This window comes from Sorex fumeus, unplaced genomic scaffold (genome assembly GCF_029834395.1).
Source record: "Sorex fumeus unplaced genomic scaffold, SorFum_2.1 ptg000072l, whole genome shotgun sequence".
Lineage (NCBI taxonomy): Eukaryota > Metazoa > Chordata > Mammalia > Eulipotyphla > Soricidae > Sorex > Sorex fumeus.
The window spans coordinates 28479055-28496650 of record NW_026606129.1 but is presented as its reverse complement, the minus strand read 5'-3'; the positions used below and the strand labels follow the sequence as shown (position 1 = coordinate 28496650).

At 35.6% G+C, this 17596-nt stretch overlaps 1 protein-coding gene across 2 annotated transcripts in view; it reads left to right on the top strand.

The window, feature by feature from the left end:
* Positions 1 to 17596, top strand: part of TOP2B (DNA topoisomerase II beta) — a 70858-nt gene that overhangs the window by 43212 nt on the left and 10050 nt on the right. For both annotated transcript variants that reach the window (XM_056129875.1, XM_056129874.1), the window contains exons 21-31: positions 315 to 546; positions 2613 to 2747; positions 3248 to 3448; positions 4531 to 4726; positions 4871 to 4962; positions 7939 to 8094; positions 8238 to 8321; positions 10405 to 10599; positions 13595 to 13739; positions 13977 to 14138; positions 15979 to 16180. In XM_056129875.1, the coding sequence (XP_055985850.1) occupies positions 315 to 546; positions 2613 to 2747; positions 3248 to 3448; positions 4531 to 4726; positions 4871 to 4962; positions 7939 to 8094; positions 8238 to 8321; positions 10405 to 10599; positions 13595 to 13739; positions 13977 to 14138; positions 15979 to 16180 (1800 nt within the window). The remainder of the gene's footprint in view (positions 1 to 314; positions 547 to 2612; positions 2748 to 3247; positions 3449 to 4530; positions 4727 to 4870; positions 4963 to 7938; positions 8095 to 8237; positions 8322 to 10404; positions 10600 to 13594; positions 13740 to 13976; positions 14139 to 15978; positions 16181 to 17596) is intronic.

Below are 17596 nucleotides of genomic sequence, written 5' to 3'. Positions count from 1 at the left end.
GTAAAGTTCTTTGTCCCATCCCAGATTTCCCTTTTAGATTGAAGATAATTTTAATGTTAGTCAGATTAAGAGTAAATTTTTGAAAAGTTATTTAGCTATCCTATAAATTTAGGTAGGTAAGTGCATAATTACAATATAGTAGTTATATGTGAGTGAAATCTATTTGGTGATTGGTTAAGTAAATTTTATTGTTAAGCAATATCAAAAATTTAAAATGCATTTTTAAAAGATTTTTTTTTAAAGTCTTTAAATTATTACACTATTTGAAGTTGTCTTTTTTAATACTTTGAATTCATATTTTTCTTTTTTATTAGTTCTTTAGCAAGACTGCTTTTTCCTGCTGTGGATGACAACCTGCTTAAGTTTCTCTATGATGATAATCAACGTGTAGAGCCTGAATGGTATATTCCCATAATTCCCATGGTTTTAATAAATGGAGCTGAGGGCATTGGTACTGGATGGGCCTGTAAACTGCCAAACTATGATGCCAGGGAAATTGTGAACAATGTCAGACGAATGCTAGATGGCTTGGATCCTCATCCCATGGTAATTATTTAGAATATTGCTTTTGCCATAATTTATTTAACAAGTGATAGTGCACAAACTATAAAGTTAAGTCATTTTAGAAAGTAAGGGAATACTTTTTTTATAATGTAGATATTATGACAATAGTGTTTATAAATGTATGTCATGTATTATAGATAATAATTGTAGATAATTGTATAGCTTGGGATTTGCTTATAGTAAAAGAAACTTTGGAAAAAGCCGAGTTATGGAAAAAAAACTATTTTGAAATATTTTTCAAAAAAATTTGTTTCAGGATATAACATGTCTAAGTTATATAGAGAATAATTTTCTGAAAAAAATTATGTATAGCCTTTTTTCTCAGCAGAATGTTATTAGAGTCACTAGAGTTTATATTTTAATGTATTCATATTTAAAAATTTTTGGCCTTGTCCCTGTTTTTATATATAAACTATGCTGAGCTCTATCCACACCCCCCCCCCCATGCTCCCAATATTTCTTTCTTTGTTTTGTTCTTTTGGTCACATCCAAAGGTGCTCAGTGCTTACTCTTGGCTCTTAGGGATCCAAAGATCACTTAGGGATCACTCCTGGCCTGGGGAACCATATAGGGTGTCAGGAATGAAACACTCAGGTCAGTCACATGCAAGACAAGCGTCCTACCCTCTGACTCTCCCTCTGGGTTCCCCACCCCAGTATTTCTACACGAAAAATTTCAAAAGGAGTTTTTCTCTCTCCCATGTGATTTGAAATCATCTGATAGTTTTCCTTAATTACTATATATTTAAAGTATATTTTTATTATAACAACAGTAGTCCTTTTGTAGAAAATAGCAAAATAAATAAAGAGGAACACTTTGTAAACCCAGCATATAAAAACAAATTAAGTTTTTTTTTTTTTGTATTTCCCTCCGAGTTTTATTTTTTGCATGTAAATCAAATTTTAAAATATTGGTATGATTTTTTTATATGTTTCTTCTTAAATACTTTAAAGAACTAAAATATTTTCAGCAGAATCATTAAACTGCATTTTAGTCAAGCATCAAACTACTTTTTGTGCCTGAAAGGTGAAACCTAATTTTCAGGCATATTTTTAAGTATGTAAGTAAGTATGGGCTGGAGTGATAGCACGGCAGTAGGGCGTTTGCCTTGTGTGCAGCCAGCCTGGCTGGGCCGGGTTCGATTCCTCTGCCCCTCTTGGAGAGCCTGGCAAGCTACCCAGAGTATTCAATATGCCAAACACAGTAACAAGAAGTCTCACAATGGAGATGTTACTGGGCCCGCTCGAGCAAATTGATGAACAACGGGAGGACAGACAGACATTTTTAAGTATGAGCATTTATGTGTCTTTTATGTGTATCTATATTCATGAATGTACACTCAGTATTGAGACACAAATATGATACTAACTATAATACTGCACTAAGCAATGAGATGATAGGCAAAACCTTTCATCAAAACTTTTAGAAGGTTTCTTTAAAATATTGGCGAGATAATAGTCTGTGTAGGACATTGCCTTGCCTCTACCAGATCTGGATTCAATCCCAGTATACCTCCTGTGGTTCTGTACCCTGTAAGCTCTGGTCAGGTTTGGCCTCAAAACAAAACAAAAATAAATAATTATTTGTAGGGAAGGATGAGTAACATTTGTATAGATGAAGGAAAAAAAGGGATGACTTTGTACCAGAGCTAGTTGAGAACATTCCAGATTTTCTTGGAAACATGGAGAAAGAATAGTAGTCTGGAAGGAAAAATTATTAGAAAAAAATGTTGAAAGTTAGATTGAGTCAAATTGTGTAAGTCTTTCAATCTAGGACTCCAGAAGTTTAATGGGTAATTAATGTAGAGAAGAAGTAGGTTTGCAGGTAATACTTTTAAAAAATAATAGTTAGGAAGGCAATAGAAGACAATGTTAAGATTTTGAGATTGAGGTGTTCAGATTTTTTGTCCAGGTGTGAATTAATATTGAGTGATTTGGAGTATTAGTAATTCAAATGTTAAGTCATGTTTAACTAGTCAGCAGTGTAGTCTCTGGGGCATTCATATGTGATAGAGGAACTTAGATGAGAAATTTTATTATTTTTTGCAGCTTCCAAACTACAAAAATTTCAAAGGGACGATCCAAGAACTTGGTCAAAACCAATATGCAGTCAGTGGTGAAATATTTGTGGTTGACAGAAACACAGTAGAGATTACAGAGCTTCCAGTTAGAACTTGGACACAGGTTAGTATAAACACGTGAGCAGCATATGGGAGGGCATTGCATTAAGCAGTTCTTCTGATAAGAATACTGTTCCATTAGTCTTTACCCTAAGTTTGGACAGTTAAAAACAATTCCTATTTAGTCTGAGATGTAACTCAGTGATACAGCACTTATTTTGAATATTGATCCCTGGCACTGGAAAGAAAATCCTAAATTCCTATCAGTTAGTTTCAGCTGCTTTAAGTCAAAGTTGTTCATATTGTTTATCTCATGTCAGTTCTGCTTGATGTCATTCATTTTATACTCTTAGCTATCTCCTTGTGCTTTAGAGTATGATCATATAAGAACCATTAACTTGAATATCTTCTCTTTTCATTGAGATCCCTACATATTGTCTGCTATAGTAACTGAGCAGGAGATGATCGAGAACTTCCCTTGAATTGAGAATTAAGAAAAAAAAATTAAACGAGAACATAAATGTACATCATGGAAAAAGTCATTTATTTTGAAATCTTTCATAGGTATACAAAGAACAGGTTTTAGAACCTATGCTAAATGGAACAGATAAAACACCAGCATTAATTTCTGATTATAAAGAATACCATACTGATACAACTGTGAAGTTTGTGGTGAAAATGACTGAAGAGAAACTAGCACAAGCAGAAGCTGCTGGATTGCACAAAGTGTTTAAACTCCAGACGACTCTTACATGTAATTCCATGGTAATTGATTTTACTTGTTTATTGCATGCCATGAGTTGAATTGTAACTGGTTTTGAGATGTAAGTGGCTGCAGTCAGTGTATTTTGTCCTCTTCTATTTTTGCTAAATTTCCTTTTCTATGGTTATTCACTACTCTTAATACATTTAAGTTTGTGCCGTTTGATTTGAACATGAATGATACATACATGCTCATATGTACTGACCAAAAGGTATGAGAGTGCTTTGTTACAGGATTTTCATGTGCATTTTTATTGTGGTGTGTTTATCTGTTACTAAATTTAAAGATTTGTGTTTATAGATAGAGGGGTGGTAGCAAGTAATTATTTTATTGCCTTTGTTCCTTTTTCGATTAGCTTTGGGATTTGAAAAATAAAAGAGTACAAGAGGATTGGGTAGATAGCTCAAAGGACTGAGTGTATAACTTGCATGCAGGAGACTCAGATTTGATTCTTAGGACCTCATGATCCCTTAACCACTGTCAGGGAGTGACCCCCTGAGCACAGAGCGGAGAGTACCTCCTAGCATTGTTGGGTTTAGCACAGCACCTCCCCTTCTCCTGCAAAAAAAAGTAAAAGAAATCCATTAGTAGCATAGAGGCTGAGAATAAGTTCTATAATGTGCTGAAGAAAAAGAAGAAAAAGGACAGAGAAGTAACATGTTCTGAAATAATGTAGTTTGAGTGAAGTACAGCACCAAGAGTTACAAAAAATAAGAGACAAGCACGTGGTAAGAAAAAGCTTTAAATATCTCCGAATTTTAAAATAGAATATGATTGCTTTTTATTTGAAAACATAATTTTAAGAATTTTATAGTGCTACAAATAAAAATCTTTTTTAAGTTTCGAGTTTTAGCTACTAAAATTATTTCTATTTTAAATATTGTTAAATTTTAGAGAATTAAATTTCTTTTTAGGGCAGATGTACTGTATTGCTATATAATTTTGATTCTACATAATGGCATTTTGGGGGCGATGTCTGTTCATATAATGTATTTTTTGCTATTTAAGCTACATTTAAAATGACAAATATGTTAATAATACCACTACAGATTTATGTAAGGTTCAGCCACTCTGTTTTGCTTAGGTACTCTTCGATCATATGGGGTGTCTGAAGAAGTATGAAACTGTGCAAGATATTTTGAAAGAATTCTTTGATTTACGATTAAGTTATTATGGTTTACGTAAGGAATGGCTGGTAGGAATGCTGGGAGCAGAATCTACAAAGCTTAATAATCAAGCCCGTTTCATTTTAGAGAAGATTCAAGGGAAGATCACTATAGGTAAGATACAACCTTTACAAATTTGAATTTTAGTTAAAATGGAAAAAAAACTTTATTAATAGAAGACATTTTTGTCAGTAGAATATAAACAAATACAAATTGAATCTCTTTTCTTGATCCTAACTTTATTTTTCCCTCACATAGAGAATAGGTCAAAGAAAGATTTGATTCAAATGTTAGTCCAGAGAGGTTATGAATCTGACCCAGTGAAAGCCTGGAAAGAAGCACAAGAAAAGGTAATCATTTGCAGAACAAGATATTCAGAGAAGCGTTTAAAAGCAACTTCCAAAACAAAAATTCCAACCCCTGCATTTCAAATTTAATATTGCTAAAAGTGCTGAGTTGCCTGTTGGAGACTGAAGTCTTCTGTTTATCCACAGAACAGAGACAGTACAGGAATTTGCAGTGCAAACCCACCACAAAGCACTTTGCCAGTGTGACTCAACCAGGGCCTGGAGAAATGACTCCAGGTGTGAGAAGGTAGCTCAGTCTCCTTGGCCTTTTTTTTCTGAGCCTGCCACTAAAGGGTGTTGTGGTGGTGGTTTTGTGAGGTGCATGTATGTTATCTGGGAACTACACTATTAGCACATAAATCATTTCACACTGATCTATCTGTGGTAACAGTATGGCACCATTCACTTGATCTGGTTTTGGTTTCTGCAGGGAAGGCTTAATATGGAATGTCCCGTCCTGCAGTATTAATCAAGCACCAAGTATGTGCTTGGGTCTTTGGCCAGAGATTTGAATCTTACAGTACTGGATTGAAATCTGATATTTTATTCAGTTGTCCACTTTAGATGCTAGGTTGCTAATATTTGATTAATGGAATACTGAAACAGACTCCTTTCAAGAATGTTTCTTCCTGTTGTGTAATCGAAAGAAAAAATTTTAAAGGCAGCACAACATTGTGATTGAGAATACAGACATACAAAAGGAAGAAATTGAAAATGAGTAATCTTTTGGGAACTTAGATCACTTAAATGATATTGATAATATTAAAAAATATACTTATAATATGTGGCATTAACTGAAACTTTAAATGAATACTATTATGAATTTTAAACTGTTTTTCAAGCTACACTGAAATGCTTCTTACCTTACATGATTCAAGCTTTTTTCAATTTAATAGTTAATAGAATAGTTAATGTAAAATTTGAATAAATTTAGTTTTGCAATTATGCATAAGATAAAAGGCTTTTTAACATTGTTGATGAAAATAAGGTTAGGGCACAGTGGGGGAGTATCCAGAATTAAGAGTTTACCTTTCATTGTGATTTATTGCATTCTTAAACCCCAATTATAATTTATATATTACCTGCCTCTCTGCCTCACTGTTGGCTTAAGCTACCTCTTTAAAAAAAAAAATGAGAAAACTAGTGAATCTAATGATTATTTTTAAGTGGTAAAAGTACTTAGGGTTTAAGAATGCCCTTTTGATGGTAGTAAACTTTGTGTGTAAAATTTAGTGCTTGATTTCCATTTTCATTTTCACCATCAAAGTTTCGTCAGCATCTTGACTATGCTCACTTTGGGGCTTCAGAGAAAAAAGGAGCTTTCTTATAAGAACAACGTTTTGTTTTGAGTTGAAGAGTCAGAAAGTAGATCGCTAGAAGATTAACATTTCTTTCAGTACATAATAAAAATGGAACTTAGTTTATTTTTCTTGATTCCTGAAATTTTCATATTGAAAATTGAAGTAAAACATATTTGTGAGAGTACATAGTAATACTTTGGGTATCATCAAGCCTAGAGCATATAGATTTATTAAAGCATGAGGTCAAGATTTTATCACACCCTAATAATATTTTAGCCACAGTGCAACAATCTTAATATTCAATAGCATCACAGCTGCATTTAGAATTTTTGGGGATAGAATTTATTATCTTGTCACAAATTATGTAGGAACTTTTTATTCTGTTAGCATGGCATTCCTTATTTGGCTAATGTTTAATTGAATTTGTAGTTTTGCTTATGTGATGAAGCATATTGCGTTGCAATTTTAATTTTTGGGAGGGAGGTTTGGGCCACACCTGGCAAAGTTCAGGAGCTGTTCCTGCCTTTGTGCTCAGGGTTGATTCCTGCTGTGTTAGGGGTCCATATGAAGTGCTGGGGATCAAACGTGGATTGATTGTATGCAAGACAAATGCCTTACCCCCTATACTATCTCTTCGGCCCCTGCAATTTAAATTTTTATTCTTTCACTCCAAAGCAGACTTTATAATATTTTACTGATAATTTTAAATTGTAGGCTTTTTTTTTCTTTTTGGTTTACCAAAAGTTAGTTTTTTTGTTTTATGTAGTATGTTAATTTACTCAGTCACTTAAAATTATCTGGGTGCCTTAAGCAATTTAGATACAATTTTATTTAGTGTCTGTTTTTTATTTTAGCATTTTAAAGCATTTTGTTTTTAGCATTTTACACCCAGTATTGTTCAGGGCCTTCTCCTGGCTCTGTGTGTGGTCAGAGCTCTCTCCTGGGGATGCTGGGGTGTCCATGTGTTGTTCCAAGGATTGAATTCAGCTTGGCTGTGTGCAAGACAGGGGTGTAAACTACTGTATTATCTCTCTAGCCCCATAAGAGGCATTTTTAAAATTGCAGTTATTTTTATGGAAAAAGACCTTACTAATAAAAGCATTATAGAACGGCACTCACAGTTTTTTCGTTTAACATACCAATTCTTAAATTCCTGAGTGAACCTTTTTTCTTTAAGTACTTACATAAACATTGTTCCCTTGGAGAATTTTTTATTTAGAATTTATCTTTAGCAAGTTACTGAATTTTAGCATGTTTATTACAATTATAAGACTGTCATCATAAGTGATATTTGAGTTTCAGATTGTTTATTCATTCACCAATATAAAAATCCAACAAGAAGCAGTGAGAGATAACATTAATTCCACTCTATTAACTTTAAGATGTGGTATCTTCTCAGTTTATGACTTAGGGCCTGGGAAAAGCAATTAGATTTTCAATAGATTCCTGGATAAATAGGGACTGAATGTATCACTTCTTTTGAAGATTTTATTGAATATTTTTAGAAAATTTAAACTTTTTATAGAAAAAATATTTCTTCAAGTTGATTTGTAGAAAATATAAAATAACCCCCAGCATATTAAAAATGTAATATCTAGAGTATTCAGTAGTCAGTAAGATTCAACTTTAATTTGATACTAGACAGGACTTTAATATAAAGTTTGTTATATTTTTACAGGCTGCAGAAGAGGAAGAAACACAAAACCAGCATGATGATAGTTCCTCTGATTCAGGAACTCCTACAGGCCCTGATTTTAATTATATTTTAAATATGTCTCTGTGGTGTCTTACTAAAGAAAAAGTTGAAGAATTGATTAAACAGAGAGATGCAAAAGTATGAACATTCATGAGTTAAATAATTTGAAACCATTCTAGTGTTCTCCGTATTTATGTCTTTTTCCAAAAATAAGTATTTTCATTTACCCTCTATACATTTTAGAATTACTGTGATTTAAATCATACTACTTTTTATTATAGGGACGAGAGGTCAGTGATCTTAAAAGGAAATCTCCTTCAGATCTTTGGAAAGAAGATCTAGCAGCATTTGTTGAAGAGCTGGAGGTAGGTTAGATTTCATTGTAATATATTTGGAGGAGACAGAGATAGCACAGTAAGTGCTTGTCGTACATGCAGCGAACCTGAGTTCTGTCCCGAGTACCACATTTGGTCTCAACAATCCCTACCAATAGTGATCCCTAAATAAAGATGTAAGGAGAATCCTTCAGAACTGAGTGTGGCCAAAAAACAAAACAATACATCTATGCAAAAAGGAAAAATAGTGCTTATAAAATAAGAATAAAAAAATGCAAGAACTATCTCAGAATTTCCTTTAACTCTAGAGGTAAATGTGTTTGAGTTGCGTAAAGATTAAGCTTCTTACATATATGAAGTTACTAAGAAAATTTTTGTCTGATATAGATGAATATGAAAAACTAGCTGAATTTCAGAAAAAAATTTTTTTTGGTTTGTTTTTGGAGATACATCTGGCAATGCTCAGCCAGGTTACTCCTGCCTCTGCACTCATTACTCCTATTGGTACTCCAGGGACCTTAAGGGTGTTGGGGATTGAACCTGGGTCCACTGCATACAAGGCATGTGCTGTACCAGCCATTCTACCTCTCCAGCCCCCAGAATAAATTAGATTCTAATAGTTTCTATTAATTAACATTTCTTAAGTAAATTAAAATTATTTTACTGATTCGGTTTTTTATTATTTTATTTTTTTTCTTTTTGGGTCACACCAAGCAATGCTCAGGGGTTACTCCTGGATCTGCACTCAGGATTCACTCCTGGTGGTGCTCGGGGGACCATATGGGATGCTGGGAATTGAATCTGGGTTGGCCACAAGCAAGGCAAATGCCCTACCTGCTGTACTATTGCTCCAGCCCCTCAAGTTTATTTTTTCTCCTCAAAGTGATAAAAGTGCCAGATCAGTCTAGACAAAGTTAAACATATACTCTGATTATTTGAAAATAGAATGATAGTGTTTCAATATTATAAATGAGAGTTTATTTTTGTTTACAACTTTGTTTCTCCAGATCAAAATCTAAATTGAAAAAGATATTTCTCTGTATATCTTAGATTCTAGTAATACCATTAATTATTATTTGCATTGCATATAATCCTGAGTGACCTCCACAATGACCTCAAATGAGAGAGGTTGTTAAAACTATTATTCAGATATAGATTCTGAAACTTAGAGACTTTAAACAACTTCTATAAAGAAGAATTGTATTATTATACCTAAGAATATTTAGTTTATCCTTTTAATGCCAGTTTACTTATCCATAAAATGGAGATTACATGATTTTTAATGCCCATCATATAACAAGAATAGATATCCTATAAATTATAATTCTTACTAAGGATATATAATAATAAGTAGAAGTTCTCTGATTAAAATCTAGGTTTTTCTGATTCGAAAAATTAGCTATTTCTATAAAGCGATTTATTATGCTTCAAAGATTTCTCAAGTTTTGAGAGTATGATGGCATTGTTTCACATACCTTTCAAAGCTTGCTACTCTGTGCAGGAGTAATTTTATAAAATCAAGAGTCTTTAATATTGAATATGATTGTATCCTCATTTATTGTTACATAGTTTTTTAAGTTCATCTTCACTACATGGCACTTTTAATAGTTCATTTTATGAGAATTATTTTTTATATTTCATGTTATGGCTTAAGCAATAGGAAAGACGGCTACCATACTTTAACAGAACTCCTCTATGTATGATTTGCTGTTGTTAGTGATAACAGGTCGTCAGAAGTCTTTATTCTACAGCACATCATGATCCTTAAAGTGGAAGGGAGCCTTTAGGTCAGTTAGTATTCCTTTTAATTTTAGTACGTTAAGTGTGTGTGTTTATTGGGGTGGGTTGTAGTGCTAGGGTAGAGGGCTGCTCCTGGTACAGTCTTAGGGCTGATGCTGTGCCATGGATCGAATCTGGATCTACCTCATGTAATCAAGTGTGTGCTCCTGTCTTTTGAGCTGCCTCCATGGCTCAGATTAGATAAGTTGAAAGGAAAGTTTTATTCCTTAGTGGATAAAATTGAGCTCAGTCTCTTATGATGTAATGATTATCTTTTCTAGTGAGTTATTCATGTCCCTGCCCTCTCTCCTCCTCCTTTATAATTGTACTTTAGAAAGTAGAGGCACAAGAACGAGAAGATATTCTGGCTGGAATGGCTGGAAAAGCAGTAAAAGGTAAAGTTGGCAAACCTAAGGTGAAGAAGCTTCAGTTAGAAGAGACCATGCCTTCACCATATGGGAGAAGAATAGTTCCTGAAATTACTGCTATGAAGGCTGATGCCAGCAAAAAATTGCTGAAGAAGAAGAAGGTATGCAGTTCTCTAATTTTTACTTTCTCTTATTTCTCTGATAAAACACCTCCGTATTAATCTATATTTGTATATATATATATAAAATTTTAATTTTATTGGGTACTGAAAACATGCCTGTTGTGTTTCTGATATATTTTACTTGTGATACAAAATCATTTCTACTTTTTTATCCAAAGGGGGGGTTAGAGAGGGAGAGAGGGAGGGAGGGAGGGAGAGAGAGAGAGAGACAGAGACAGAGAGAGAGAGAGAGAGAGAGAGAGAGAGAGAGAGAGAGAATGAATATTCTTGTGATACAAAATCATTTCCACTTTTTTATCCAAAGGGGAGTTAGAGAGGGAGAGAAAGAGAGAAAGAAGAGTATGTATGTGTGTGTGTGGGGGGGGGGGAGAGAGAATGAATGAATATTCTTGTGATACAAAATCATTTCCACTTCTTTTTTATCCAAAAAGGGGGGAGAGAGAAGAAAAATGCCATAGAGCAGACAGGGGTGGAGGGTGGTGGGAGAGAAACTGGGGACATTGGTGATGGGCAGTGTACTTTGGGACATTATATGACTGAAACCCAATTGCGAAAAACTTTGTAATTATCTCATTGTGATTCAATTAAACAAGTAATAAATTTTAAAAAAGCACCAAAATAATTTTCCCAATGAGAGCAGTTTATCTATAGAAGAAATATAAGATTGGTGGAGAACGCTCATTTAGATGTAGAGCTACTTCTTTCTTGATTCTGTTTTTATTTTTATTTATTTATGACTTTGGAGCCACACGTGGTAGTGCTCAGGGCTTACTCCTTGTTCTCTGCTTAGGGATCACTTACAGTAGTTCTTGTGGGACCACATAAGGTGCCAAGGATCAAATCAGTGTCAGTAAAATAGGCCCAAACTTCGGAATTTTCTCATTTAATCAGTATCTTGTCCATTTGGTTCTGTTTTTAAAGCGAGAGATCAAGGGACTGACTGATAGTATAGTGGATATGGTACTTGCCTTTCATATGTCACATAACCCATCTGGGTTTGATCCCTGGAACCCCATATGATCCCCCAAATCGTGCCAGGAGCAGAGGCAGGAATAAGCCCTGAGCACAGCTAAATGTGGCCTCAAAACAAAAAAAGAAAAATAAAGAGATCAAAATGTTCAGCAGCACTCTAGATGAAAACCATGGATTAATAACAGCAAAAGTTTATAGGCTTTGTAAGATAAGGTTTTCTTTTTATTTGGTGGTTGGGGGAGTGGGGGAGCATTCCTAGTAGTGCTGGGTCAGCATACAGGGCTGGGGCTCGAACCTGGGCCTCCAGCAAGCAAAGCATGTGTCCTAGCCCCAACTTTTGGAAGTGTCACAGTGAGAAAGATATTTGATTTTTAAAGTAAACTAATAACTTTTATTGGGGGTGGGGGATTGAGGTGGGGAGCACTTAGGACCAAACATGGTGGTGCTTGGGGGACCATGTAGTGCTGGGGATTGAACGGGTGTCAGTCATTTTCCTTGCTTGCATCTCCACAGTCTCTCTAGAGCTTGAGCAATTGGTCTAAGAGTTAGTGTGAGAGCCTGGAGATTCTCTGTATAGAGGCTAATCTTCGAGGTGTAGAAGTATCGTAATGCTAGAGACATCTGTCTTCTGCCTTCTGATACGATTGTCTCCTCTCTTTTCTGGTAAACTGACGCCTGATAATTTGCGGTTCTCATAAACTGCTTCTCAGTTCCCTGACTTCCCTCCACTCGCAGGTTCACGTGGACACATTTGCTTGCTTTCTCCTTAGGGAAATAGTTTCTGCTTTTCCAGTCGGTATGCTCAGTGGCTGCTCTTGACTCAGTGCTTGGGGTTTACTCCTGACAGTGACTAGGGGGCCATGCAGTCCTGGTGACCAGACCTGGGTGCCTGTACTGCATGCACTGCAGCACAATGGGCCATATCTCCAGCCTAAGCACTCTGCTCTTGAATTTTCATGGTCTCCTTGAATAATCTTGTCTATGCCCAGGGCTTTTTCCATTAATACTGATGACTTTAAAACCTGTGTCCCTAACCTATAATATTTCTAGGAGCACCAAGCTCTTATGGCAACTTAATTCCTAAGGCCCTTGATACTCGGCATGTGAAATTGGGCTCTTATCCTGATTTCAAGGCACACGCTTCCACCTCTATATATTGCCTCAGTTACTGATACTACGAGCTATTATTAAAATAGGCCCAAACTTCGGAATTTTCTCATTTAATCAGTAAGTAAATCCTATTAATTTCCTACAAAGCAGTTTCAAAATCCACTCTCCTCATCTCGGTCCCTATTGACAGTGTTTTATAATTCCTTAATTTTTTTTCTGTGTAACAAAGTAATCTTTTTTTAAATTCATCCTATGCCTGGTAATCTAATTATGAATTCTACTTTTCTCTACTTTATTCCTCTGTCTTATCTCTTACTACCAGAATGATATTTCCAGAAAATAAGTCTAATTATTATACGAATGATTTTGGACCACAGGGGTACTCAGGGGTTGCTGCTGGCACTGTGCTCACCTCTGTTTGTTATTGTACTGTCTCTGTCAGGGTTGGGCAGGTGTGTGTGTGTGTGTGTGTGTGTGTGTGTGTGTGTGTGTAATGCAGTGGATAGCATATGTTACTTACTCACTTATATAATATGAAATGTTTTCCCTAATATATAAGGTCTGAATGATAAGAATGTACTTTGTAGGTACTTAGCTATTGGTATAAAAGTTCCTTTGATTTTTCAAAAGCCTTGTTGTTTTGTGGTAATCTTTTAAGTAGCTGTCATCTCACTTTGTACCAGAAGATTTGAATGGCAAGGCATATAATTTGCTACAAATAAAATCATGATTTGATCAATCTTTTTTTAAGACTAAGTATAAGTAAACTCACATTTTATTTACTCATCTGATGTGAAGAAAGCAGTTTGTTGGCTGAAATTGTAGTACTAAATATATATGGTGTTCATTTGATAATTTTTACTCATAGTTTATTTTTCTTTTTAATGTGTAGGGTGAAGCTGATACCACAGCAGTAAAAACAGAATTTGATGAAGAATTCAGTGGAACTCCAGTAGAAGGTACAGGAGAAGAGGCAATAATGTCTCCAGTTCCTGTAAATAAAGGCCCCAAACCCAAGAGGGAGAAAAAAGAGCCTGGTGAGGAATTGTTACAAAGTGTGTGTGTGTGTGTGTGTGTGTGTGTGTGTGTGTGTGTGTGTGTGTGTAAGAGAAAATCTAGTCTTACCTGATTGTGTTTTTTCCCCCTTCTAATAGTTGAAGTAATGATTTTTATGACCATTAGTTATTTTTTAAATGAATTCTCCTTATCACAGTTTTATGTTTGCTAATGACATTTTCATGTGTATTGATACATACATATCTTATTATTTTTAGGCACCAGGGTGAGAAAAACACCTACCTCATCTGGTAAACCCAGCACAAAGAAAGTGAAGAAACGGAATCCTTGGTCAGATGATGAATCCAAGTCAGAAAGTGACTTGGAGGAAACAGAACCTGTGGTTATTCCAAGGGATTCTTTGCTTAGGAGAGCAGCTGGTATAGTGATATATTTGATTATTTAAATTTTTCTGGTGAAGCAAGGTAGTTTTAATTGAAACTTATTTAGAAAGATATGAGGGGGGAGAGAGGGAGAATACATGATGGTGAGAACACAGGCTTCTCCAGAGTGGAAATAAGTAAAGAAACATTGAGAGGACCTAGTAAGATACATGTTTAAGGGATAATATGGACTTGAAGAGCAAGCCTGTGATACATTTTATAATTTGTATATTATAGTGTACATTACTTATGTAAATTGTTTTAGGTATTATTGGTATTATTAAAATGCTAAGCTATTAGTATTTCAAAAGTTACAGTTCAAGAAAACAAAAATTGCTTTCAGAATGATCTTAGTGAAGTTAGTCTTAAATTTCTCCAAATTGAATTATGGCTTCTGATATTTGTTATATAAAATTTGAGCTGTACGACATTGTTTTAAAGTCCTGGTTAAAAAAATGAATCTTGCTAGTATACCAGTGATGAATAAATATAAAGTTCTTTGCAGTCTTTTTTCTTATCCATGTTAGGAAAAATTTCCCTTTTGTAGGAGTCTGATTCCATGCACATGGCAAAACGAAATAACCCAGTGCTAGAGTTAGGTTATTATTAATTGTTATTATCAATTGCATGGAATTTGACCTTTTTTTTTGGGAGGTGGGGTAGATTTGGCCCACCCCAGGTAATGCTTAAGGTTACTTCTGACTCTGTTCTCAGGAATTACTTCTAGCAGTGTTCAGGGAACTATATGTGATACTTGGGATTAAACACAGGTTGACCATGTGCAAGCTACACACTTTCTCCCCTCTGGTTCCTTGTTCTTCTTTAAGCCTTCACTACCTTTAGAGTCATCAAGTTATAAACTGTCCTGGAACTGGAAAGATAGTAGAGTAGAAAGGTGCTTGCCTTGTATGTATCTGACATGGGTTTGATCTCTGGCATCCTAGATGGTTCTCTGAGCACCATCAGGAAAGATTCCTGGGTGCAGAACCAGGAGTAACCCCTGAGCATTGCCAGACGTGCCCCCCTGCCAAAAATAAGGATAAAAAACTGACTAACCTTTGTAACAGAGGAGGATGTTCTGGCACCTTCTTTTAGGATCATTCCTGGACTGGAGCAACAGTACAGCGGGTAGGGCGTTTGCCTTGCACGCGGCAGACTGGAATTTGAGTCAGGATAACCCCTGAGCATTGCCAGGTATGATCCAAAAATTAAAAAAAAAAAAGGATCATTCCTGATGGTGCTTTAAGGACCAGGTAGTCCTGGGGATACAACTTATTTTGCTGAATGCAAAGCACATTAGCACTTTGAGCAATCTCCCGGGCCTCATTTTTTTTCATTTTTCTTTGTGCCACACCTTTCTCTGTAATTGATAAACTTTGTGCTCTATATTTAGTTACTATTGTGCTAGTTTATTGAGGTTATGTCTCCTTCATCTGAAAAATTACTGTTATTTCATAATAAAACTACCATGAAGAAAAGATAGATAAGAGAAAGTTTAACACTGAAGATCTGTAAAAATTTTTTTTGTAATTGCAGAAATAGGAAGACTTTTTTTAACAATATTTAACTATTAAAAGTAATATTTTAGTGGTTCTGTCAGTTTTTACTATCTTAACATAAGTAGTATTTATATTTTCCTGGGAAGTAAAAAAAAAAAAGATATTAACACTATCAAAGTAATGGAATAAATTTGGCTTTTGTTCTCTAAATTACTTGTCTCTTTTTCTTTGAATGCTTTTAGGTATAGTTGAAATATTTTCAAATGCAATATTAGTAATAGTATGTCATGTGGATAAGCTGAATTTTTATTTTAACTTCAGTTTTATTTTTCTCCTAGCTGAAAGGCCTAAGTATACATTTGATTTCTCAGAAGAAGAGGATGATGATGCTGATGATGATGATGAAAATAATGATTTAGAGGAATTGAAAGTTAAGGCATCTCCCGTAACAAATGATGGAGAAGATGAGTTTGTTCCTTCAGATGGCTTAGATAAAGATGAATATACATTTTCACCAGGCAAATCAAAAGCTACCCCAGAGTAAGTAATAAAGCAATTGCTCTTCAGTTGTATTATCTAGATAGCTGTTAAAGATCTTAGAGTAATCTCTACAAACTGGTTATTTTAGTTGATAACTCCTTATGAAGGAATATATGTGGTTAGTATTACAGCTCATTTTATAAGTTGCAAATTTTGAGCATGGGTTGGCATTTTTTTTTCCTATAAAAGACTCAGTTAATACTTCAGGGTTTTTTGGGTGGGGACACACCTGGCAATATTTAGGGCTTACTCCTGCCTCTGCATCAGGAATTACTCCTGGTGCATGGGTGTAAAATCTTATCACGCCGAAGGTTGTGTGTTCACGGGCTCACTGGATGGCACTGTCTCACTGCCTGCGTTCGGTGCTCTTGAGCCGCTGTGTGTGGCCTGGATCGGAACGGCTGTTGGCCAAGGGCAGACGGAAGAAGAAACGAGGGCCAGGCCGGTCTATATCAATAGTAGTTTATTCCAATCCTCTTCACTCCTGTCTTTCTCTGCCTCCTTCTCTCCTGGGCCCCAATCTTGGAACCTCTCTCCTTCTGGCTCTGACTCTGGATCTCTGGAGCCCGAGCTCTCTCGCTTCTGACCCTCTTTCCGAGCTTACGTCTTAGTTTATATAGCAGTCACATAAGGCGGTGACATAAAGGTGGGTTGAATACTGACGAATCAACAAAGAGAGGTAAGACCACTCCTCCAGGAGATTAACTCAAGGATAAAATCTCATCTACAGAGATTACTTCAGATTACTAGGAGATCCGCCCAAGGGTGGGATCCCAACAAGGCTGTGTTCTTCCCTCAGTTAGTAATCTACTTAAATAGTTGTAATAAATCTACTTCTAATATTTCTAGCAATGTCATTCTGTATGAGCACAGTAAGAGATATAAATTTAGTTTGGTTCTTCCTGAGAACATCTCACTATACATTTCGCAGTCCTCAGGCCAGGTTAATCTTCCTAGCTCCAGCAGGGTCCTAGTCTCGTCGTTACTTACTTTTGGATCATGACAGCATTTGTCCATGATCATGCCCTCAACTTATAGTTGAGTATCGTGGCTCTTTGGCCTGGCCCATTTCAATGGCAGGGTAGCTCACTGCTTGCCCTGGGTCCATTCAGTCCCTCGTCGGGACCCTGCTTTTGGGGTGCTAGGAACTAAGGGCAACTGAGTCAAGAAATCATATGCCCAGGAGTAAATATTATTCGGAGTCAATCAACTCCCAAGTTACAAAGTATAATATTAACTGTCTTCCTGTGTCCACACAGAAAGGACATTGCTTACAATACAAGTTCAGTGTTCTTAGATGGGTGTGACCTGACAAACCTAAGCTACCTGAGGAAGGACAAAAGAGTGTTATCCTACACATGGGGGACCATATGGGATGTTGCAGGTTGAATCTAGATATACTGCCTGCGAGGCAAG